General features: G+C 31.8%; 3 protein-coding genes and 2 pseudogenes across 3 annotated transcripts; all 5 read right to left on the bottom strand.

Annotated features, from left to right (window-relative positions):
• Positions 1 to 987: 987 nt before the first annotated feature.
• Positions 988 to 3,637, bottom strand: LOC145938749 (uncharacterized; annotated as a pseudogene).
• Positions 3,638 to 7,990: 4,353 nt separating this feature from the next.
• LOC145938748 (uncharacterized) lies at positions 7,991 to 10,059 on the bottom strand (annotated as a pseudogene).
• Positions 10,060 to 12,982: 2,923 nt separating this feature from the next.
• Positions 12,983 to 13,966, bottom strand: LOC145938746 (uncharacterized). Its single transcript, XM_083042498.1, has one exon. The coding sequence runs from the start codon at positions 13,964 to 13,966 to the stop codon at positions 12,983 to 12,985; it is 984 nt and encodes a 327-aa protein (XP_082898624.1).
• Positions 13,967 to 13,986: 20 nt separating this feature from the next.
• Positions 13,987 to 15,471, bottom strand: LOC145938745 (uncharacterized). Its single transcript, XM_083042497.1, has one exon. The coding sequence runs from the start codon at positions 15,469 to 15,471 to the stop codon at positions 13,987 to 13,989; it is 1,485 nt and encodes a 494-aa protein (XP_082898623.1).
• Positions 15,472 to 17,034: 1,563 nt separating this feature from the next.
• On the bottom strand, positions 17,035 to 17,664 carry LOC145938744 (uncharacterized). Its single transcript, XM_083042496.1, has one exon. It carries the CDS (start codon positions 17,662 to 17,664, stop codon positions 17,035 to 17,037), a length of 630 nt encoding a protein of 209 aa, XP_082898622.1.
• Positions 17,665 to 27,475: the final 9,811 nt, after the last annotated feature.

The raw sequence follows: 27,475 nt of genomic DNA, 5'->3' as shown, positions 1-27,475 counted from the left end.
TCAGTGTCTTTATTTTTCAACACCTGTTTATGATTGATTTTTCATTACGTTAACTCAAATTAATTTCCTAACTGAATTAATGATTGGAATGTGTTTCAAATATTTATAGGGTTACGTCATTAGAGTTTTATAACGATTCGTCAACTTTCGTTTATTGACCTCGCACTGATCATACGGATCGTTCTCTAATTCTTTCCTTTTTATTTTGTTTTCATATATTCCATTTTTTTCCGATATTATGAACTTATTCTAATTATTAAAAGGTTATGATTAATTATATTACAAACTCTATTCGTACGCTCTGTCGTGCGTATATCGTAATTAATGTTTCAACTCAAAATAATTATCGGGTTCATCTTTCCTTTTGATTCTAAATCAAACTCAATTATTCCTTTTGCGCTCTTATTATTTAAATTAACTTTTGCTCTTGCGCATTCTATAATTAGAATCTTATCAAACCTAAAGTTTGCTAACCAAAATAAAAACAACTTATTCTTTTATTCAAAACTCAACATTTAAAACTTAAGTCTATTTTGATCTACCTTTAAATATTTATATTATTATACATTTTAGCTTTATTTAACTTTTTATTCCTTTTCCAATTATAATTTTAATTATAATTCTTTTTTCCTTTTAAACTTTATAACTATTATTTTAAATAGACTTATAATTAACTATATACATTTCTCTCTTTTTATTTACAGGTACCTTGGCTTCACTCCTTGGAAGATCCAGGTCTCGGCTCTGCTGCTGAAACGGAAATATTCGAGCTGTGAGCGCCTGTCGGTCGCAATGTACAAAAACAAAATAAAAATTATATTCACTAATATTTTGTAAAATAAAAAAAATATATATTTGAATACTTTTAATTGCACAGAGTAATTGACTGTTTCGAAAGTTGAATAAAATACACATGTACTCGGAGCTTCTTCTTAAAATCTATATAATCTATCTTATAATATTTATATATCAAAAAAACTTATTGCTTTAGTCGTTTATTCTTTCATTATTATCTTCATCGCCACTTTCCTTCGCTCTCTCTCTCTTATTTCTCTGATTTGCAAAACGTATACATTTTGCAGTAATATTGTCAAAATCTGTTTCAGTAAACATGGCGTAGCGTAATGTTACCTCTCCTGAAAACAAAAAAAAATAGATAATACAAACATGAAAAACGTTGATCATACAGTTAAAAAAGCAGTAAGACATTGTACATTCACTCATGAATCTATAACATACTTTTCATACTTTTTATGAAATGCAAATTTGAAATTTTGAAATTATTCCTCAACTCTTTCCACGAGCATTTTATTGCACATTTGTTTGTAATTGTTTTGTTTAATATTCGATGAATATTATCCTTGCCATTGTGTCCGCCACTTTTTGACATAAACTCTTTCTATGAACAAGAAAAAAAAAAATATATATTTAACATGTATTTCAAGTAAGCACACTAATAATATAAAATAATATTATAAAAGGAGTGTAGCATGAAGTTCTTCATTAATAATTTTTTGTCTAATTAAATACTTTTGGTAAAATTTATTTATTTATGTTTATTTATATTTATTTATATTTATTTATATTTGTATTATTTTATTTATTTATTTATATTTATTTATTGTTATTAAAAAAATGTGGACAACTCAGGGAATATTTAACTTAAGAATCTCAAAAAATCTCAATCAAATGTCAAAAACATGTGTGTATCATAATTTACGCACAATCGTGCTAAGAATTTTTATACTTACAAATTGTATCACATTCGACGTTTTCAAAAATGCATCAAACTCTTTTATAGCTTCAATCGATGACAATGGTAAAAATGGCGCAATAAGATTATCATTAATTATATCAGGATTTCGAGTACACTCTTTAATAGCACTTTCTATTTTTAACAATCGTTTGTCCATATTTCTCAAAGTTATGTTTGATGCAGCTTGCATACGCACCATTTGGTCTATGCTTTCTGCAATAAGACAAAAAATATTATATACACAATAGTGATATCGTATAAATTGAGTGCAAATAATATGTAATAAATATTTACCTTTTATATTAAAGTCATCGGCTACACTTTGGCCACTCTATAATATTAAAATTAATTTAGCATAATAATAATCTATAAATTAATCTTTGCCAATTTGAACAATGTATTAATATGTATACCTTGTATAATTACTGGTATATTATTGAGATTTGAATTTTGTTGCTCTTGAGATGTTGAATCATATTCATCTTCTAAAAATTTATTAATTATTTTAATTAACTGTAATTATAATAACACAATAAATATATTTTATAAAATATTTTTTAAGATAAAATACCGTTTCTAAAAATACAATTTTCATTGTACCCGCTTTCATTAACTCTAATATCCAATTCAGGAAGTAAATCAAAGTTAGAAGGACATAATGGTAGTGTTGGATTAATAGTACTTGTAGTACTTGTATTGGTCTGTTTCTCTGCAAAGAACTCGATAATTTTATTTCAATGTTATTTCTCTGATTAAATACAACATCTTAAGGATAATATTAAGGAGTGAGAGAGGAAGAGAAAGAAATAGATATAGATATAGATATAGAAATAGCTAGAGATAGAAATAGAAATAGATTGATAGATAGAGGGAAAGGAAAATAGAGAAATATAGATAGATAGATAGATATGTAAAGTGAGAGAAACGGGAAGAAGATATAATTATATAAATAAAAAAATGGTAAAAATATATGTTTGCAATACTTTACTTTTAGTATATTTTCGAACGTGACGATGTTCTTCATCGCTGTCGAATCGGCTGTTTGAAATATAAGGTCTTTTGCCTCGACCCAGCCTTTCTTCGTCGGTCGTGTTGTAATTCGCATCTGTTGCATTTTTTCGCGCTGAATCAAGAGATGCTGCAATAAAGAAAAAAATTCAGCGTTTAAATTTCATGTACACTGATTAGCACGATAGTCTTAATATTTAGTAAGCATGTTATTATCGTGATTGTTTTATCACACGCATTGCATGTACATATTCATACATCATGACTGTTGATTATTTGAATGATAAGAACATATATTGAATTGTTTTTCTTTTTACTTATGTCATTTTAGTTTTATATTACAAATCACACAATTTTTGAATAACACTTTAGATATCATTATCATTTTTATATACAATATGAAAAAGCTTAAAACTTTATGCTCATTAAGTTTTAAATTTTAACAGCCGCTTTTTTAAATTAATGAGTTTCTAAATACATTACAATAAATATTAGTGTGTTTGTACATACATTTATATGTAGACAATTATTAATGTGATATCAATGACAATTATTATGTTAATATACCAAATTATACCACATTAAAAATATATTCTCTCCATAAAAAATTGTTTTTTTATATAATAAAAAGTATAGATAATATATTAATGTAAATACTTACTACAATATTTTACAATGTCAACTTCAAATTTAATCCACGTATTTAAATTTGGACTGGTGGTTAGATATTAATGTTGCACAGTTAGCGGTTCGAGGCGGCCACCAACACCAATAACTATTCTCATTTTCAAATAACCAGGCCGTTGGAATCTCGTTATATGTTGAGTCTGATAAAAATTTCACCACCGCGTACTTAGTATTTTCGCAACTCATTGTTTAAATGTTGTCTCATTACGCAATTTAAAAACAACGTTTTAGTGCTTACTGATAGGCTGAAAAAAGAAGTTTTTAGTTAGTTTTTATATATAATGACATTAATAATTTTTGAAACGGAAAAAGAAATAACTCAGAAAATATTTAAAAATGTACGCTTTGCATAATATAATCGGTTGTTCACAGTTTTAATTCTTTTCAGTTTTAATTCGGGCAGCAAGAAAAATAGGTAGTTATACATATCGAAATATTCTCTATGTATTGTCGCAGTTTAATAATTTTTTTAATTTTTGAGTTAAAAACCTTTCCTTGTAAGTTGTTAAATAAAATGCACATTAAACTTTTATATAACGAATTATTACACACTCACCTTCCAAATTTTTTCGACAAATCAGAATTTCTTTTCCATTCCAATTTCTCAATATTTAACTTTAAGACAGAATGAACCATTTATAACACATACATTTTTTTAAGTTTTTTTTTTACAATGTATAAATAAACAGGTAGACACATTTAACTCAAAACTTAAACTGAGTTTCCACTCAGCGCGTCACGCGTCGCGTCATCCGTCGCGTCAACGAGTTTATCAATCAAAACACCCTATGTAATAACATTGTAACGTCCCGTCATTTTCGCGAAACCATATTTTTGCGCGCTACTGTTTTTCCTGCGCCAATACTTAAAATTTAAGGATAATTAATGATTTTCCTCTTTACATAATTGTTTAGACTAAAATCAAGCATTTATATTATTAATTACTAACCATACCAAATCTTGGGTCTCCAGTTATCTAGTTCTAACTAGCCGCTACCAGGAACTAGCGATCCGACTAATTAAACGTCATCCGAGACCCTTGAGCGTATACTTCAACTAACCAGCTGTTATTATATGAAACTAACCCTTAGCAATAAGAACATATTTTAATCATGACTAACCCACCTATATATGAATATTCAATATTAATTAAATAATATAATAATATTATTTATGGAATCAGAAACATAATAACTTGTCGAACTTTACTTAACAATTTAAGACTTATAGTAATAAGTTTTAAAAGTATTTTTAATCACTGACAGAATTATTATGAGGAAGGTTCCATAAATCCTTATCTTGCGATGCATTGTAAGGACAAGCCTGCGACAAGCATTCGATAAATTACTAAAAGTGTTCAAACACTTAATATTTTAAGATTTCATCCGCAATTATATTTACGAAGCCTTATTTCAGTCATTAAATGATTTCGATAACGAACCCAAGATCATTAAGATTTATTGAGTAAATTATTAAATGAAGAGACTTATAAATAAGGCCCAAGCAGATATAATTAAAGAGAATATTTTATTATAGAATTAAGTCAAAACGAGAACAAGAAATTCCCGATATTACGTTATGGAATCATCATTCTATAATTTAGAAATAACTTAATCTTATCCTATTGCATTAAACTCAAATTTTATTATAAATTATCAATCATTAAGAATTCTAATTAATAACATAACATAAATTATATAAGAAATGATTCCATAAACGTACAAATAAATATTTGGCGAACTACAAGAAACTTTAACATGTATCTATGCGCAGACCCCTCTAAAATCAGCTCACAAATCAAGTAATTAAGTGCCGATCGTAGGTGACAAGCCGCTTCCGTCCGTTATCTCCCTCGCGTTATCGGATGCTAGCGTTCAAACCGCAAAAGAATAATAAATTAGACACTTCTTGGAATCGTCGCTCCTCATCTCAAGCTCACCGCCGAACTTCGATATCCGGTCCAGATTATCTAAAACTCGTAAATTGATAGTTGACACCTAGAGCGCTCGCTCCTGCGGGTCACCGTATCGTGACCTCTTAGTACAATTTATTGTGACATATTCCAAGAAAACGTCTTTCTTAGAAATCCCCACCAAAAGGGAACTGCACACGACACTCAGATTTTTCTCGATTTGATGGGTATATAAACCCTTAATTCTTAACTTCATTACGGCATACCATCATTAGCATCTCACCGTAACTCTACGGCATCTCATTATCGAGATCCCACCGTAGTTCTACAGCACATCATTTCTGTAGCCTTACGATACTCTGTATAAAGTCACGCGTTTGCCGTCAACTGCGTTGACATACCCGATTTGTTAGTCGCGCATAGAATTATAAAGTAAAATTTAAATAAAGAACTCTTGTGCATCAAAACTCGAATACGTTGATTTTGCCAAACATCCCGCGACCGAGGTCCTAGAGAAGGGAAGAAGGCGAACGAGCGTATAACGATCCACTACCTGAAGTCCACAGTGTATCACAAGGTAAGTACTTATAATTACCCAAACTATTTAACACGCCGCTTCACGCCAATTTTAATTCTAAGTTGCGCTAGACTGACAATTCTCTTTCAATCATTACCTTCTCCTAAAACAAATAAACGAAATCCACTGTTAACCATTGCATGCAGCTAACAGTTTCCCGTTGTCAGTCGGTATTTATCAAATCAGAATCCAACTACCTTTCCATAATTATTCAAGGTATCAATATCAGAATTTAGCAACATTAACGTAGAAACAATACTCCTGGTATCACTCGGACGTCGTCCAAACCCGCATTTTACCTCTAGCCGTTGGACGTACCTTTCGTAGGTCCAGACGACTCTCTACCATTTCCCCAACTTCCTCAACGAGGCATCCATCGTACTTGCCCGAAGACAACTCCTCATTACCTTCTCTCACCTAATAAAAATCGATAACAGGAGACAAGATATCGCATAAGGATTCTTAAACAGAATTCCGGAACTAATTTCACTCTGGTCCAATCCTCATTTTACCTATAGTTGCAACGCATACTTTTACCGTAAGCACACAAGCAACTCTCTGCCATTTCTCCTACTTCCCGTCGTTGTCGAGGCATCCATCGTACTTGCCCGATGACAAAGCTCCCAGCAACACCCTGAATAATTTCCATCGTCAACGAGGCATCCATCGTACTTGCCCGAAGACATTCTCCGTACCCCCAGACCTTCCTTTTGAATTCATATTTAAAATCAAATGAATAGACGTATCGGATATTGATATCTCACTCTCTCTAGTTCCCCTTAATGTTATCTCACGATAATCCTTATCTAACTCATTATAAACCCTTCATTCTGACCATATGACCCCTTGTAGATGAGCAACCCGAGAAACAGAAAAGCACGTCGGATAAAAAGGAATCATCGAGCTGGCTTGAAAACTCGCGAAACACGCGCTGCATCGACCTTACGCTGGTTTAAGCGTAAGGCACATAAAAATAAGCCGCGTGTCAAATCGTGTGAAATAGTATCATTTTGTCCCGATACATTGCGTCGCTTAAAGACCTCATCTTCTCAAACTAATACCCCAAGAAGCTTAACTAACGAACACGAAATAACGCCTGTAATAAACTTACCGTCAGGCTTAGATTCATACTCTCCAGAATTAATATTATTCTCTGAATGGTGTCAGAACATACGCTATTTAAAAGAAGATTACACTACAGATAACCATCAAGAAGAATCTCAACCTAACGATTTAATCTCTCAGCTAAAAACTCAACTCTCCGAGAATTCTTTAGAAATAGATGAGTATGACAATTATCTAAATTATTGATGTATGTACACTTAATCATATGTGCATTAAACATATTATTCTCATCATTCCCTCTACCAATTAATTCAAATGCTACCCAGATCTACTGAATTAGCTGTCCAAGGATTAACAAACGATGATGCAAATTCAATTATAAATATAATTATCGGGCTACTAACTGACGTTTTAGAAGGAACTATTGATATCGATCAACTCATAGTCTGCTTAGATAATCTTCATATCCCTGGTGCTCAAATAAGCGTCGAATTCACAGACGATTAAATAAATATCAAATTCATTTTATTAATTAGCCCCTGAATTATTATTATCCAGATGAATAAACAACTTCAAGGCTTAATTTGCAATACGATTTACCAATTAATAGTCAATTTGATGTATGAATATTTGAATGGTAAAATAACTTTCGATCAAGTTATAACTATTTTAAACGACATCGAAGATATCGCTAAGAGATTCGATACTCCCAACTAGTAACTAATACCCCCACTCCTGTGACATTCCCTAGATTCGTTACTTCGATTCTAGCTCTCGGCGTCCCAGAGGTATAGCCGGTGTAAGCAGGTTGCCTCACAAAAATAGAGAGCGCCCGTTTTTTCACTAGCCTAGGCATAGAGAGAGAAGGAAGATCACCCAGACGTAACAACATGTTTTACAATGGGATGTTTTGATTGGTCAACTCGTTGACGCAATGAATGACGCGACACGTGACGCGCTCAGTGGAAACTCAGCCTTGCAGCATCTAATTATTAGTGACTTGTAGCGGTATTGTAATATAGGAGCAGTCATCATCTAACTCTAAGTATTTAATTTTTAAATACTTCCTTTTTATTAGCGTTATTGGAATTTTTATGTTTGTAGTACTAGTCTGTGATATTACAAATATGCCAATTTTTTCAGAAGAACATGGTACATCAAAAAAAGGTTTTGCATTTAAAAAATGTTTTGCATGAACATAACAAACACCATCTTTTTCAAAGATATCTAAGATATCTACGACAGATTTGTCACAAAGCATAGCACAGTTATCGGTTTTGTTAGTTGAAATTTTAAAGCTTTTAAATTGAAGATGAGAAATTATATTATTTTTCTTATAAACAACAATTGGATATTGTTCCACTTTAAATGGACGAATTGGAATTTGTAACTCTTCAATACACGATTTGAAAATTGCTCTAAAGGTGCACCTGAATTATGTAACTTATTTTTTATTTTCTGCATATGATTTTCAAATTTAAAATAACTAAAGTTATCTAATGACCCGGAACGATGTTCGAACATCATTCGAAAGATGGAGAAGATTATGGACATTATGAGATATATATTCTACACTATAAATCTGTCCATAATTCGAAACAAAGTATAGTAATAACGAATTGGCGTAATCGTTGAATATCACACATAATTGTTCATCAGTTAAGATTCTAATAGCAACACAGAGGGAAAGGAAATGGTTGTAACAAATTGTTGATAGTACTGGTTTCATAACAATAAATCCGGTATAGAGTACAAATTCGCGAAATTCCGTTGCCTTCCATTTATCAATGTCATCTAATCCTCTAGGTTTTCTCGCAAATTTAATTGGAATACAAGATTTAATATTAATTAAATAGCGCGAAACTGATTTTACATTCTCTGATGATAATCTAATATTTCTATTTCCTCTAACCCATAATTGGAGTAATCGTTTTACAACGCCCAAGCAAACTAGATGCATGTAATCCAGTGGAATTTGGATTATCATATCAATGCCAAGCTTTTCTAATATGGAATCACCTGTATGATGTTCAATTTGTAATCTATTTGTAAACATATCATTTGTACGTAAGACGATGTTGTGAGTTTCTGGAAAAACTACTCTGTTACTTACAAAATCGCCCTCTTGTGTACACTTAGAACAAGAAAAATATCCCGTATGGCCTTTTGTGTACGTAATAAATGATTTCGCTGGGGCATCACATAATACTGCATTAAGAATAATTGCATTTTTTTTTTTTGAAATATATTGCAATAATGCCAGTTTGAGAAAGGAGGATGAAGCCGTTAACAAAGTTCAAAAGAAATTCGTTGGCATCATTAAGTTTACTCATACCATAGTAAATACCAATAATAAAAGGCAATGTATAAAAATCAATATCTTCTATGGATGCCATAATAGGCCAAAATTGGCTCCCTGAACTCTTGGAAACCATCAATATTAACATTTAATTTAATTTTATTTTCTTTTATAAATTCGGAATATATTTGTATGGATCGTATTAGACCAGAGAAAAAACCACAATGAACATAGCAACCACCACCAAGAGATTTTATATTTAAGGATGCATTCCGTGGTGTTTGAAGTAATACTCTAACATCTGAAGGTAAATTTATATGGCCATGTTTCTTCAAAATAGCAAGTAATTCGTTAGCAGTATTATGTGTAATATTTCGTTCAACAATTAATCTTTGCAGATCTTCACGTAAATCGTTATTAGAACAATCAGATATATTACTGATTTCAGAACAATCAGATACATTATTGATTTCAGAAATATTGCTTTGTGTTTCAACACTATTTTCTTCGTTACTTTCTGCATCAGACTGTGATTCTATATTTGATTCGCTCACTTCATTGAGATATTGAAGCAAAATTCTATTAAATGCGTTACTGACATTTGTGAAAGAACAATTATCTGTTTTTTTTTTAATTATTAGATGCTGTACTGAATCAGTTAAATGCAATTCTTTGCAACGTCTATAATAATTTAATTCATAATTAATCAATTGGTTCTTTCGTCTTTTCGATAAATATTGAAAATCTTTTGGCATTTTGATGTATTGTACTGTTAAAAATTGTCTTCAATTTTTCCAATTTTTCTATGTATTATGTAACAGATACATAATAATTGCTTTAATAAATACCAACATATATTATTTGCTTTAATACATACCTAATTACAAATCCACTGCCAACGTATTCTGTCCTAATCACAATATCTTCCACAGTCAACGTGTATTGTTTGTCCCAATATATATACGCATGTACTCAAATATACTCAAAGGCCTCTGAGAAACTGCTCTGCAATGTAACACAAAAGTATTAATTATTTAATAATAAAACATAATTTATTGCAGTTAATCTATAAATAAATAATGGTGTGGTAGATTCTACATACAGAAGCCGCATTGCAAAAGAATACAACACCGCGCCGGATCATCTCTATTTGTACGGAACATTTAGAAATACTTTTCATTATCAATCATCTTTGCTTCATATATATTTGACAATGATAAACATTTCTAAATGTTCCGCAGAAGTAAAAATGATCCGGCATTCTTGCAATGCGACTTTTGCATGTATAACCTCTACTACATCATTTCACATATACATAAATATTTCTTTATGTTCGTCAATCGGCTTTTATATATATATAATGCCGTTTATGTTCTGGTTTCCGTGTCGAGCTTTTAACAATAGTCTGAAATTAAAGGCGGCTTTAAAAAGGAAAACGAAATAATCATACGAATATGTCTGAAAGAAACGGTATTAGTACATAAAGAAATAATAAACAATCATAACTTTAAAAAAAGGCATGAAACATAAATCAAGTGTATTTTGTGAGAACATACAAAATTTGTTGGAATAATTAGCAAATAAACCTCTTGTCTTTAAACATGTAAAACAATACTAGATGTAAAATAATACAATTATAATACTGATAAAGTAACTATTTTAACGTAAATCAAGTCGCATCAATCTCATAATAGTTATGATAAGGTACATCCAATTCTAAATAAGTAATGTAATAAATGAACATAAGCACATCAAATCCTTTAATTAAAATAATAATGTTAAACCTTGGCAAACCTCATAGATAATTAATACATATGATGAATAATATAGAAATGTTGACATGTGACAAACATATTGAATGAAATAGAATTAGTGTAACAAGGTCATTGTTGGTGTAAGAATATCATATAGGTGTATATTATATTATTGTAAATGGAACATAATAGATTAATGAATACTTCTCTATACGTGAGCAATAAAATCTTTTGAATAGTGAATTAAAACTCGATAAGAATATTAAATCATATTATAATGAGAGCAAGACTCAATATGTATAACAAATCATATAATAAATGAGAGCGAAGCTCAATATGTGTAATAAATCATATAATAAATGAGAGCGAGGCTCAATATGTGTAATAAATCATATAATAAATGAGTGAAGCTCAACATGTGTAATATAATCATATAATGAGTGAGAGCGAAGCTCAATATGTGAGACAAAACATATAATAAATGAGAGCGAGGCTCAACATGTGTAATATAATCATATAATAAATGAAATCAAGGCTCAATATATGACAAATCAGAAAGAATAATAATAAGTAAAGTTATATATGGATAATCAAAAGGTGTCTCAACAGATTCTGACTTTCTAATACATACTAGAATAATAAATATGAGATAAAGAACAAGATTTATAATGAAATAACTTTCTATGAACAATAAACCAAAAGATTAATCAAATAGGCTTTAATATTTCCTTGAGACAGTTGAAGCTCGGACAATATCCATCTTCGTTGCCTTAGTAAACCGTATTTACGAGGACAACTATTTCCTTTATGAAGAATTTTGTTACCTGGAGATGAAGAGAAACCGTTCGGCTTGATCAGAGCCGAACGAAAGTTGCTGCCCAATCACGGTAACCAATGTTAACCAGTGATAGCAAGTATTATTTGTAGCTGGCACTCAGAAATTACGCCGTAACAGGCACTGCCAATGGCGGACACTAAAGTCGCCCCTCTGATAATGAAGCTCGATAGCTTCCCTTTGGTATGTTGCTGCCCTCAATGTATAGGATCTCAAAGATCGAAATTGGCAAGAATTTGGCTCCCAAGGAATCATCCAAAGATGATGTCTTTATTTTGTTACTGCCCTTGTGGAATCTTTTGGCACAAAAGCTACTTAAAGCGGAGAGCGAAAGCAAAACACGTCCGTACTTCTTGTTGCCAGGAAGAAGACGGAAAACGGAAGCTAGCTGCTCGCTTGTCTTTACAGCGACAGCGCTACTACGAGGTAGCACTGTCGGTAATTTTGACCGACTGATGAACCATCACACTGGCGTGTTCGGAGTCGGTATTGTCGTATGATTCCGTAACATTACCGCCCGCCTTCGACAATAGAGTTGACGAATATGATGGGTCAGGGTTGGTAGGCAGGACACACAGCTTGGCTATAGGTCGCTTGTAGGAGGATGTAGGAGTTTTCAGGGTAACAACTCTAGTCAAACCGTCTGGACCAGGATGTAGTTGTATAACTCTGGCAAGAAGCCACTTTCCTGGCGGATAACGTTTGTCTGTAATCAGAACTAAAGACCCTTCTTTTATTTCGTTAGAAGGATGATGCCACTTTGATATTGCTTGGTATCTTTGCAAACACTCTGTAGACCACCTCTTCCAAAAATGTTCTACTGTTCGGCGAAGCAGTTGCCATCTATTAAGTCGTGAGATAGGCTCGTTAGATAGGTTTGGTTCTGGAATGGTCGTTGGTGCTTGACCCATCAAGAAATGCCCCGGGGTTAAGGCACTGTAGTCATTGGTATCCTCCGATAATGGACAGAGGTCGGGAATTTAATACGGCTTCGATTTGTGTGGTGATAGTGGTCATTTCTTCATATGTAACGGTCGTATCTTCTAATATCCTTTTCAGATGAAACTTGACTGACTTTACTGCTGCTTCTCATTTTCCACCAAAATGAGGAGCAGATGGTGGATTGAATTTCCATTCGGTACCATCTGTTGCCAAAAGTGCTGCTAAACTTCCAAGTTCTTGAGACGATTGTTGGAATAAGCGTTTCAGTTCAGCATCAGCTCCTACGAAGTTAGTACCACAATCACTTTGTAATGTGGCACATATTCCTCGCCTTCCGGTGAAACGTTTGTAGGCAGCGATAAATGCTTCTTTGGTATAGTCTGTTACGACTTCAATGTGTACTGCAGAGGTTGCGAGACAAACGAATATAGAAAGGTAGCCTTTATACGAGCGTGCCGCCCGCCCTTTCCAAGTCTTTAAAGTTACGGGACCCGCGTAGTCTAAACCCGAGTTATAGAAGGGTCGTGTTGGAGTCACTCTGGCAGTAGGTAAATTACCCATTAGTTGTTTTGCACGAATGCCACGATATCGCACACAACGTCCGCATCTCAATATGTAAGATCGTACCGGTGCTCTTCCGCCAATAATCCAAAAGGTTTCACGTAGGATGTTTAAGGTAACTTGAGTACCTCCGTGAAGTGTTCTTCGATGAGCATCCTCTATTACGAGTGTAGTAAGCGGTGATTTTCGTGGCAAAATTAATTGATGTTTAGCTTCTGACTCAATCTGGGCATAATGAAGACGTCCTCCCACTCGAAGTAAGCCATCCTGATCGATGTAGGGAGTGAGTCGAGCTAATGGATTGGACTTCGACAAATGACCACCTCTAATTAAATTTCGTATCTCCTCGTGAAACCATACTCTTTGAACAACTCGCACCCAAAAATTACGACATTGCAAGAGTTCTAACGGAGTTATAGGGTAATGTAAAGGAGAAGATTGAGGAACCTTCACTATTCGCAAGCATGAAATGCATCTTCGACACGTTGCAGTAACTCGCAATAATTTTGTCAGAGAGGAATATTTACTTAATAATTCCCAATACGGATTCCGACTGATTGATGAGACCATGATAAATCCAGGGCGTTCTTCTAGATTTGAATTTTGTGATAATTGATTTTTCGTGGATAAAGATAGGAAGATTTGGACAACCATTCCGGTCCCTTCCACCATAGATTTTGATGAATCAGTTGATCCGGTTTCAGTCCTCGTGAAGCTAAATCCGCAGGATTCTCCTTTCCGGGAACATATCGCCATGTCCCATTTGGTAATTCCTCTTGTATAGCTGACACGCGATTTCTAACGAAGTCTTTCCAGCGTGATGGATGTGCAGTAATCCATGTTAGCGTTATTGATGAATCAGACCAACAGTACACCGGTGCTAAAGTTAGTTCGAATGCCTTAATTGTCTTTGATATTAATCGTGCTAGAAGCAGTGCTGCCGTTAACTCAAGTCGTGGTATCGTAAGTCGCTTAAGTGGAGCAACTCTAGTCTTGGAACATATTAAATGTACCAAAGAAGAATTATCTTCCTTTGAGATCTTGATGTAAACAGCAGCTGCCATGGCGAGTTGTGAAGCATCCGAAAATCCGTGAATTTCGATCTTGGTGGTGTCTGAATGGACAACCCCAAGCCATCTCGGTATGGAAAGAGTTTCTAATTGTGATAATTGTTGTCGAAAAGAAGACCATTTGTTTTGAAGCTCAAGTGGAAGAGATTCATCCCAACCAATCTTTATCAGCCAAAGTTCTTGTAAGATGATTTTGGCCCTTATTAAAATAGGCGAAATCAAACCCAACGGATCGTATAATTTGGCAATGTCGGATGCTATCGCCCGTTTAGTGAAGATAATTGTACTTGAAATAGTAGAGACAAAATGTAGAGTATCTGTAGTAGGGCGCCAAACAAGCCCCAAGATTTTGCAGAGAGCAGGTTCTATTATAATTTCCATATTTCTGTTTTCAACGAGTGTCGGTAGAATTTCCGTATGGTTGGAGCTCCATTTCTGTAAAGGGAAACCTCCCGCTTTGCAAAGTTGAATCAATTCCTTAATAATCTCTTCCGCTTCTGATGTTGAATCCGCTCCTCCAAATATGTCGTCGACATATCTGCCTCGTGTCATTGGAATGACTGCTTTAGGATATCGATGACCCTCATCAATCACGAGTTGCTGCAGAGTTCTGAGAGCCAAGAATGGTGCACAATTCAAACCATAAGTAACTGTGGTTAGATGATATTCGAGTAGTTGTTTGTCCTTTCCATACCATAGGATTCTTTGTAGGTCCCAATCATCCGAGTGTACAGCTATCTGTCTGAACATTTTGACAATATCCGTAGAAAAAAGTACCTTATGAGTGCGTGTCCATATCAGAATATCGCAAATGTCAGATTGAAGTTTAGCACCAGGGTGGAGAATATCATTTAGTGATAGGCCATTACTAGTACGACTGGATCCGTTAAAAACCACTCGAAGCTTAGTGGTTCGGCTATTTTCTCGGAATACCCCATGATAGGGAAGATAATGCACCAAATTGGACTGGTTTGTTGAATTCTTTACTTCAATCATATGACCCATATTCTTGTACTCTTGAATGAAGTCTATGTAGAGTTTTGAAAGGGATTCCTGGGTAGAAAGTTGATGACACAATCTATTTAAGCATCCGAGGGCCTTGGCTCTAGAATCCCCCAAAACCGTAGGATTGGATTTCAAAGGCAACGAACTATATATCTGCCGGTGACGTCTCGCGAATGAGATGATGTAAAATGTCTCTCACACTCCTCCTCTTCTTCGTTTAACATTGTCTTGATGGAATTGTGAAACTCTTCCTGCGTCCAAAATCTTGAAATGAGGTCTTGTAGATCGAGATCAGGCGAGCAGTGATGAGCTTGTACGGAAACAGGCAGCTCTCCTGTAGAGATGGGACCACATAAAACCCAGCCGAAAATGGTTTGCTGAGCGGTAGGAGAGAATGAATCCCCTGGTATAAGACCAGGTAATATCACGGAATGATAGTTATCTGAGCCAATGATTATATGTACTGGTCCAGAACAGGAAAAATCTGGATCAGCGAGCCGTAGCCCAGAAATGTGTGGCCAATTAGGTGTATTTACACTGTTCGAAGGTAATTTCGCTGTTAGGCGAGGTAATATAAAGGCTCGAAATAGACAATTAGAATCAGTATCATAAATGGATTGGAGATTTATGTATACACTTCCCCTAGTGCGGCCGGAGTAAGTCCCACCAAGTCCAATAAGCGGTATAGAGGCTGCTTTACGGGTCAATTGAGCTCGTTGTACTAGTTCTTCTGTGATGAAGGATAATTCTGAAACTTGATCTATTAGAAGGCGAATCGGATGAAGTTCACCATTTTCTCTCTTTAGCAATGCTCTGCTAGTCGCTAGTAATGTGAGCTCCCCCGTTCGGGCTTCCTCTTTGGAATGATGAGAACATATCTCTTTACGTCATTCCACTGATGGTTTTGGATCCAACTTCTTTTCAGATTGAGTCGCAGTCTTCTTCAGTGTTGTATCAGAAGAATGCGATGATGAAGACTCTCGATTATTTACATGGATAGTCGTATGATGCTTCCTTCCGCATTTCATGCATCGTCTTGTACTGATGCATTTCTTGACGAGGTGTGGAGCGAGACAGTTGAAGCATCGTTTATTCTTAATGATCAAATCTTTGCGTTGCTTAGTCGTTTTTGTTAGATAACTTTCACATTTAGATAGATGATGTGACGATCCGCACAAAGGGCAGGCCAGTAAATTTAAATTTGATGGTGGCGCAGCAACATGCGCAGCGACTTTCGTTCTATATTTATTAGATGAAGCAGCAATGGTTGTTGATCCATGACTTGTTGTTAGATTAGATCCAAAGCTCGGGTCCGTCCCACAAGGAATTCTTCAAATTGGGTAAATGTGGGGAAAGTAGTAGATGAACCAAGTTTGATTTCCCATGCTTCCCGAGATTCCGAATCAAGTAGCTTTACTATATGATGAAGTAACAGAGGATTCCAGCTTTCCACTGCGCATCCGAGAGAACGGAATGCTGCAGTTGCCTCAGAAATCGTTGTTAATAATAATCGAAGACCTTGAGCACTCTTCGTCTTGAGCGGCTTCAAATTAATTATTCTATTCAATATTGTGCTGTAATTAGGAATCGCTTATTTTCGTATCTGACAACCAAGATATTCCACGCGATAGGAAAATTATCACCGGCGATAGACAAATTGCCAACTAATCTTGCAGCCTCTCCTGTGACGCATGTTTTTAAATAATGCATCTTTTCGACATTAGTTAAGTCTGAATTTTCCTTTATCAACGAAGCAAATAAATCGTGAAAGGATCTCCATAGTTGATAATCTCCGGAAAAAGTAGGCAGTTTGATGCGGGGTAACGCACTACGGGGCATAAGCGATGCGGTTGCTCCTTGTTCTGAAGATAATGATCTGGATTGGCGATCGGTGGAGTCAAACTCTTCAAGATGGTTCTGTAGTTTAGCACGAGCATAAATGTAGAATGCTTGACAGCGTTCGTACACGCGTTCTCTTAAGTAAGAGTGCTCACTCCAGTCTTCATTGACTGACAAACATAAGTTTTCATGCTCCTCTTGAAACTTGTTCCAATTCTGCTCTAACATGTCTAATCTAGCATTGACAAATGGTCGATTGGAACGAGGGATGTTTTCTGATTCGAATTCCGTCGCTTCTTGAATAAGTGAGAATCGGCTTCGTTGTAACGTTATCCTAGCGTCCAGGTTCGTCATTTTCAGGAATGGGATTCAGTGGATACGGTATACAAGGGTAAGGCTCCGACACGTATATATCCGGCTCGAAGGACCAAAAATGTTCGTCAATCGGCTTTTATATATATATAATGCCGTTTATGTTCTAGTTTCCGTGTCGAGCTTTTAACAATAGTCTGAAATTAAAGGCGGCTTTAAAAAGGAAAACGAAATAATCATACGAATATGTCTGAAAGAAATGGTATTAGTACATAAAGAAATAATAAACAATCATAACTTTAAAAAAAAGGCATGAAACATAAATCAAGTGTATTTTGTGAGAACATACAAAATTTGTTGGAATAATTAGCAAATAAACCTCTTGTCTTTAAACATGTAAAACAATACTAGATGTAAAACAATACAATTATAATACTGATAAAGTAACTATTTTAACGTAAATCAAGTCGCATCAATCTCATAATAGTTATGATAAGGTACATCCAATTCTAAATAAGTAATGTAATAAATGAACATAAGCACATCAAATCCTTTAATTAAAATAATAATGTTAAACCTTGGCAAACCTCATAGATAATTAATACATATGATGAATAATATAGAAATGTTGACATGTGACAAACATATTGAATGAAATAGAATTAGTGTAACAAGGTCATTGTTGGTGTAAGAATATCATATAGGTGTATATTATATTATTGTAAATGGAACATAATAGATTAATGAATACTTCTCTATACGTGAGCAATAAAATCTTTTGAATAGTGAATTAAAACTCGATAAGAATATTAAATCATATTATAATGAGAGCAAGACTCAATATGTATAACAAATCATATAATAAATGAGAGCGAAGCTCAATATGTGTAATAAATCATATAATAAATGAGAGCGAGGCTCAATATGTGTAATAAATCATATAATAAATGAGTGAAGCTCAACATGTGTAATATAATCATATAATGAGTGAGAGCGAAGCTCAATATGTGAGACAAAACATATAATAAATGAGAGCGAGGCTCAACATGTGTAATATAATCATATAATAAATGAAATCAAGGCTCAATATATGACAAATCAGAAAGAATAATAATAAGTAAAGTTATATATGGATAATCAAAAGGTGTCTCAACAGATTCTGACTTTCTAATACATACTAGAATAATAAATATGAGATAAAGAACAAGATTTATAATGAAATAACTTTCTATGAACAATAAACCAAAAGATTAATCAAATAGGCTTTAATATTTCCTTGAGACAGTTGAAGCTCGGACAATATCCATCTTCGTTGCCTTAGTAAACCGTATTTACGAGGACAACTATTTCCTTTATGAAGAATTTTGTTACCTGGAGATGAAGAGAAACCGTTCGGCTTGATCAGAGCCGAACGAAAGTTGCTGCCCAATCACGGTAACCAATGTTAACCAGTGATAGCAAGTATTATTTGTAGCTGGCACTCAGAAATTACGCCGTAACAGGCACTGCCAATGGCGGACACTAAAGTCGCCCCTCTGATAATGAAGCTCGATAGCTTCCCTTTGGTATGTTGCTGCCCTCAATGTATAGGATCTCAAAGATCGAAATTGGCAAGAATTTGGCTCCCAAGGAATCATCCAAAGATGATGTCTTTATTTTGTTACTGCCCTTGTGGAATCTTTTGGCACAAAAGCTACTTAAAGCGGAGAGCGAAAGCAAAACACGTCCGTACTTCTTGTTGCCAGGAAGAAGACGGAAAACGGAAGCTAGCTGCTCGCTTGTCTTTACAGCGACAGCGCTACTACGAGGTAGCACTGTCGGTAATTTTGACCGACTGATGAACCATGGCGTGTTCGGAGTCGGTATTGTCGTACGATTCCGTAACACTTTATAATAATATTTATTTTGAATGTTTTTAATTAATATGGCTGTTAGAAATTATATATATAAAAGAATTACCTTGGTTAAAGAATTAAAGCACTTCCACCAAAACTTTCACACACGACTAGTACGATGAGATGAGGAAAGTCCGCGAAGGCGCCAATAGCGGCCAATAGCGGTAAAAACCATAGCACTTTATCACTATATATATATATTACATTCATGTTATAATATATATAATATAATATTAATATTACATCTCTATATAACACGTTATATAACAGCGAAGTAACGATAACATAATACTTGTTATATTATGTGATATGTTTAAGTTACATTGCTGTCATAGTGATAATAACCAGTAAATAACATAACAATAAAATAGTTCTAAAACATAATTACATTGCAGTTGTAGAGAAAATTGTCATTTCAACGTTAATAACATGTAACAGCCGTTATATTACCTGTTACTTCTTGGTTGCATAACAATTATATTCTGTGTTTGCTGGGTAATTTACATTTTGTATTTTAATATGACATAATTTGACATGAACTATAAAATATCTCGTAAAATATTCATTTTTCGATGATCTCACTTTAATACTTTTATCTACAAAATAATGAGAGAAATCAATTAGTGTAATAATTGTTTTTAAGAAAAAATATCTAATTTTTAACTAGCAACTACATATTTTTTCTTAAAAACAAGTATTTTCTTTACACCAATTGATTTTCCTCATTATTTTGAAGATTAAAGTGAGGTAAGATCGCCAAAAAATGAATATTTTATACGAGATATTATATAGTTTATGTAAAATTATGTCACATAAAAGTACAAAATATTTTGTAAACTATTTACTTTTTGGTTATCCTACCTTATAACTTTTTATGTTAAATATTATGAGAAACCAATTTATGTAAAAAAAGGATAATTTTATTTAAAAAAAGGGAGATTACCTTAATTACCTTTGACCTTATATCAATCGATAAAAAAATTCCTCTTATCATCATACGTCCACCTTGATACGGTTCTCCCAAATTTTTTTTACAAATATTTCTGCAATATTGTAACGTTTTATTTGCCTCACCCTGTATTTAATATATGCATGATATACCCTAATATTGTATAAATAAAGGTTTTTATCATCGAGATATTATTACACATTTATTTTTATTTTTACACATTTTGTTACTTGCTGTTTAATTGTCTTTTCTTTTCTTTCCAATGTTTGAACATATACATTTTCTTATTTGAAGTGTGAAAAGTATGTAAAGTGTAAGTAAAATAAACAGACTATGAGAGTTGAATATAATATATGAAAATGTAAAGGAAGAATATTTTGCTTACCTTTTATGTTATTACACAAACGTATTTTTGGGATTCCTCTTTCCAAATTTCTTTTAAGTATATTTAGATACTCAACATTTGCTGTAATATATAAAAAACATATAACAAATATGTACAATATATACATATATATATAATATATATATATATACAATACAAATACAATAATATATGCTTTCAATATAAATTATGTATAAATCAATGAAAACTATTTTTAAATGCATTTTCATGTTATTATGCAATATTTGTATGAAAATATATAATAATATTATTTAATACTTCTCGAAGAATTTGATAAAAAAATGACTTACGATGCTGCACTATAATTTCTATTTGATGATATAAACCTGTAGCTTTTCTTTTCTTAGCACGTAAACTACGTCTAAGTGAAGGTAATTGCGAAATTTTATAAACATAATACGTTTCATTGGAAAATTTAATTAATGCGTACATGTTTTTGCAAATGATCGCGCGTAACGACTAATACTACCAAATAACAGAAAGGTTAAAACAAAAGACAAAAGACAAAAGGTTCTCAACAATTGCTTCTTATTCGCGTAAAAGCGCGAAAAATTCAAAATGGCATATTTTAGACAGGAGCCATAAACAATTTTTTTGTTGAGTTGCAGAGCAATAATAACATTTTTGATTTAATAACACGATATAATACTTGCTATGAAACATCATGAAGTACAAATTATAGTGTGCCATCCAAGTTATTATGTGTAAAACTCTTCGAAAAAAATTTTAGATAATATTATTACATATTTTTATTTAAATATTGAAAATTCGACTGAATAGGCCTTTTATTAGAATTTTGTTACAATTTATATGAAAAAGATGTTTTGTCAAATATGTAAAATTAAATTAATAGTTTATATATATTTCTTATATATTATTTTGTATTTGTTGCTATTAAAAAGTCTAACATATTTTTGTTTCTTCCAATGTCAAGTATGTAAATGCAAATAATTGAATTTCGCATAAAAATATTTTATTATTATATAAAAATAATTCCATTTTTTATTTACTAACGACTACTAAAAATTACACTTTATAAAATTTGAAAAATCGGATTTATGACATTTCTTTATTAAAAGAATTACAAATTATAAACAGTTATTTTAAATAAAACACCTATATATCTGTGTATTTGTCAAGAATATGTCAAAATTAAATTGTGTATGTCAAACTTGAATTAATTTTCCATTTGTTTGCTTATACCTGTTTGTATTGCCAAGTCAATTTTTCTTGCCTTCCGTATGCAAATATGAATGTATAATACATTATTATGTAAAATATGGTTGTCTTTTTCTTATGTACATATCAACCCACTATAAATAATACGGTATAAACCTAAAAGCATCACATTTATGATTAGAGTTATGTATTGAAAACTTTATAAATTTTCAGCGCACAGTTCTTTTCTTAATAAACTAAATATAATATTTGTATATTTGTCAAGTAATAGAAATATAGATACCTTATAGAAGTATCATTACATATTAGTATATAGCTCGATTTGATTAAAATGAGTTACAACTATGGTTACAGAAAACCAACAAACAAACATCTAAGCACACATTTTGAATCGTACAAATATTACGATACACTTTTTCCAGAACAATAAAATTATGTGCACACTTTGTTTTTACGTCATCGCATCTTACTAGTGTATCAAGACCTTGAAATAATATAAAAATTAAAGAACAAATAATAATTAAGCGCAGAATCATTTTTCTTAATTTTATACAAAATTTCTTACCACAAACTTGTTTAGTTAAATGCCAGTTATTTTAATAAGTGATGGTTTCTTCGGATTGTGTACATATGTATATAGTGTGACTGTTTGAAATTTCTCTTCTTTTGATATTAGACGATTTTAGATACTTTTACATTTCACATATTTCATAAAATAATTATTCTAAAAATTTATGAGTCCGGATTTGTAGTAGAATTCTATTCTGTAATAGAACACAACGATAATGCAGAATCTGTAAAGTATAAAAGAACTTTTATAAAAAAATGTTTCAATGAATAAAATATAGAAGTAAATAAAAGAGTATAATATTTGTCAAGTAATAGAAGTATAAGTACCTTATAGAAATGTCATTACATATTAATACAATAGCTCGATTTGATAAAAATAAATTACAACTTTGGTTACAAAAAACCATACGAACATCTAATTGTAAATTACAAATTCAGAAGGAGGCTATATGGAGCCACGCGTAGGGTGTAGGTACGCAAATACTAAAAACAAACTTGTTGGAATAACAAATTTATTAAATCTAAACGTTTCGGTCCTTTCTTTGGACCTTCTTCAGTAAATTTAATACAATAAATTATAATGTGGACTCTACATACTGACGCACGCAGCGCAAAAAGCCGTGAGCCCCCCGATCGATACCCCACTAAATAGACAAAGTGAAATAATATGTCATGAGGTACTCAATAGTGGACTCTAATGAAGAGTATAGTGAGGAATTTCCGACAGGGGGCTCACGCTTACTCACTTACAGTATTTGCGTACCTACACCCTACGCGTGGCTCCATATAGCTTCCTTCTGAATTTGTAATTTATCAATGCAGGGAGCCTACATTGTCGACTTATTATCTAATTGTAAGCACACATTTTAATTTGTACAAATGTTATGATATACTTTTTCCAAAACAATAAAATTATGTGCACACTTTGCCTTCACGTCATCGCATCTTATTAGTGTATCAAGTCTCTGAAATAATATAAAAAATAAATAATTAAGCGCAGAAACATTTTTCTTAATTTCATACAAAATTTTTTACCACAAACTTGTTTAGTTAAATGCCAGTTATTTTGATAAGTGATAGTTCCTTCGAATTGTGTACATATATAGTGTGATTGTTTGATATCCCTCTTCCTTGGATATTAGACGATTTTAAATAGATTTACATTTTACATTTTTCATATAATAATTATTCTAAAAATTTAGTCCACAATTGTACCAGAACTCTATAATAGAATACACAACTATAATGCAAAATATAAAAAGTATAAAAAAACTTATATAAAAATTGTTTTCATCAATAAAATATAGAAGTAAATAAAAGAATGTGAATAAACTACGCAATTTCTCTCTAATTCATTGTTTATTACCCGCAGAAAGTCTTCTCCATTTGCTGCTAAATGAAAGGCAGTGAGGTTAGTTAATTCGTCCCGTTTTGTGTGCAAGATTCCAAACACATAAAACATTTTATTAATTGCTTATTAATTTTTAAATTAATTATATTTTTGAATCCTTTGCATATACATGTATATCGCGGGTTAATGAAACTAAATCATATGTCAACAAACTTTTTTTAATGTATTTAAGGTTGGAAAATCTGCCATATCAAAAAAATATAGCGATATCAACATCTGTTTTGATAGACAAAACTTGTGATATATATATATATATATATATATATATATATATATAGAGTTTGATACAAAATGTCATTAATATAAAATTAATAAGCCATTAAAATATTATACGTAAATTTTAATCCTGTGCACAAAGCGGGTCGAATTAACTAACTTCACCGTCATTTGGCAACGAATGGAGAGAAGTTTCTGCGGGTAATAAACAATAAAATGGAAAAAATTTGCAATTGGTTTATTCGTTGGTTTATTCACAGTTTATTGTTCACACTCTTTTATTTACTTCTATATTTACTTCTGTTTTTTATTATTTTATTTTTTATTTTTATTTCATATTTCTATATTGTGCTCATAAATTTTTAGACTAACTTTTTGATAAATAAAGGAAAATGTAAAAGTATCTGATATCAAAGAGAGAAAGCTTATCAAGCCTCACACTACTCATACGTATATAATCCAAAGAAACAATTTTATCGATGTCACATGTTGGATGCATTTAACTAACAGCTTTGTGATAAAAAATTTGTAAAAGCTAAGAAGAACGTTTGAGCATATAACTATATTACATATATTTTTATATAATTTCAGGAATATTCAGGATGCTTCAATAAGATGTAACATAAAAGTGAAGAAGGTACATTTTTCTGCCCTCCTGGAAAATATGTATCGTAATGTTTTCTACGATTCAAGATGTTTACTGCGATGTTTGATTACATGATTTTCTCTAACCATAGTTATAATTAAATTTAAATCAAGCTAATGTTGTAATGACATTCCTATTATCAAGTATGCTTCTCGTTATTTGACAAATATACAGTATTATTTTTAAATTGTTTGGTAAGTCATACATAACAAAACAAGTATATTATATTTTGCTTAATAACGTACCATACATTCTATTAGAGTCAAAAAGTTGGCTTTGTTAAGAAAATATATACATATATAAGAGAACAAATAGAAAAGTAATTTAAATGACACATTTAATTTTGACATAATTTTTAACAAACATACAAGTGCATAAGTATTTCATTAAAAAGTAACTATGTTGAAATTAAATATGTTATTTGAAATTTCTTTTCTATTTGTTCTCTTATGTATGTATTTTCTTAACAAAGCCAACTTTTTGACTCTAATATACAAATTTGAACTCGTACAATCAGATTTATGATGACTTTTCTTTATTGCAAACATTATAAACTGTCAACGTAGTTATTTTCTAATGAATTGCATATATACTTGTATATTTGTCAAAGTATGTCAAAATTAAATTGTATTTCAAATCTAAATTAATTTTCTATTCGTTTTCTTATATATGTGTATTCCTTTAACAAAACCATTTTTTCTTGACTTTAATATACAAATTTGAATACATGATATGTTATTAAACAAAATAGATATATTTTGTTACATATGCGTTAACTTATTATACAACTTGAAAGTAATACTATATATTTCTCATGCGATAGAGAAGAATACGTATTTTCATTACAAGGAATTCCATTATAACATGTATATTTGTCAAAGTATATGTCAAAATTAAATTGTATTTTAAATCTAAATTAATCTTCTATTCGGCTTCATATATATGTGTGTATTTTTTTAACAAAACCATTTTTTCTTGACTTCAATATACAAATTTGAATACATGATATGTTATTAAACAAAATATACCTATTTTGTTACGTATGCGTTAACTTATTAAACAACTTGAAAGTAATACTGTATATTTCTCATGTGATAGAGAAGAATAAGCATTTTCATTACAAGGAACTCCATTATAACATTAACCTGCTTTAATTGAATTATAACTATGGTTACAGAAAATCATGTAAACAAACATTTCTGTATAAATCTTGAATCATACAGAACATTACGATACATATTTTCCAGGAGGACAGAATTATGTACTTTCATTGCCTTTATGTCACATCTTATTAGTGCATCCAATTTCTGAAATTATATAATAATATAAAATATATAATAATTATGCATTAAAATGATCTTCTTAATTTCTTACAAAATTTTTGACCACAAACCTGTTACCCAGATAGCCAAATCTGTCAAGAGTATTAAAACTATGTGCTATATATTTTTGCCAGCAAAAAAACTGCAGATTTTATACAAAACTTGTTATAACAGATAATGATAGCAGAACGTTGGCAGAAATGTTATAAAATCTGTTGACATAATTTGGCAGCAAGTCAGTAGCAGAAATCAAGCAGGATTTGTATAGAATTATCATAACAGATTGGTAGTAGAAACCGAGCAGGATTTGCGCAACGCAGTTTGGTGTCAGATTGACGGCAGAAATCGAGCAAGATTTGCGCGCGCACAATCTGATGGCAAATTGACAACAGGATCTGCATTTTGCAGTTATTTAATAGTTCCTTCACCTACCGCTATATGATGTATTTTCTCGCAATCAAATTTCTGTTAAAAATAGATATAAAGTCTGCAAGTCGTGGCTATTAATAAAAGATCAAAAGTATATTTTTCTATCAGTTTAATTTTTGATATCTGACAAGTCTAACATGAGAATATTAAACTTATTAGAATCAATAGGATATACATGAAAAATTATCCATTTACTTTCTATTTAAAGCATAAAGCAGAATTTAATTCTCATATAAATTATATCTTAAATTTTATAAATTATAAATTTAATTATTTTTACAATTTATTTTATTAATTTAATTAATAGATTAAATTGAACATTTAATTGCTATGTGAGATATAACTACATACAATATAATATGTTATACATTAAATATCATATTTATGAAAAAAAAATTATAAGTAGCGGATAACACGTCTTATGCATCTGTTATATTCATCGAAAAATATTGAATTTTATTATACTTATATGTTCAAATGGCAAGGAACTGCAGATTTGCTCGGTTTCTGCCGCCAATCTGCTGTCAGATTTTGCTTACTAACTATGCTAGCAGAATATCATCAATTGCGGACACAGTGGATAGGAATCTGCTGTAAAGTCATGATTAGATCTGCTGTCATACTGCCGACATGCTGCTAACGTTTTGCTATCTGGGTAGTTAAATGCATCCAACCAGTTACATCAATAAGTGATTGTTTCTTTAAATTATATACATATGTAGTGTGACAGCTTGATAATCTTTCTTCCTTTAATATCAAATACGTTTACATTTTCCTTTTTTTCATCAAATAATTATTCTGAAAATTTATGAGTACAGATTTGCTCTATT

This window comes from Prenolepis imparis, unplaced genomic scaffold (assembly GCF_030444845.1).
Source record: "Prenolepis imparis isolate NDT839.2.m4 unplaced genomic scaffold, iyPreImpa1.0 SCAF_7, whole genome shotgun sequence".
NCBI classification, from domain to species: Eukaryota; Metazoa; Arthropoda; class Insecta; order Hymenoptera; family Formicidae; genus Prenolepis; species Prenolepis imparis.
The sequence above is the reverse complement of the archived record's forward strand: the minus strand, read 5'-3'. Positions and strand labels throughout refer to the sequence as shown.

Excerpts from the sequence above, each read along its gene's own strand:
- LOC145938746 (XM_083042498.1), bottom strand. The coding sequence starts at position 13,966 with ATGGTCTCATCAATCAGTCGGAATCCGTATTGGGAATTATTAAGTAAA.
- LOC145938745 (XM_083042497.1), bottom strand. The coding sequence starts at position 15,471 with ATGGGTCATATGATTGAAGTAAAGAATTCAACAAACCAGTCCAATTTG.
- LOC145938744 (XM_083042496.1), bottom strand. The coding sequence starts at position 17,664 with ATGACGAACCTGGACGCTAGGATAACGTTACAACGAAGCCGATTCTCA.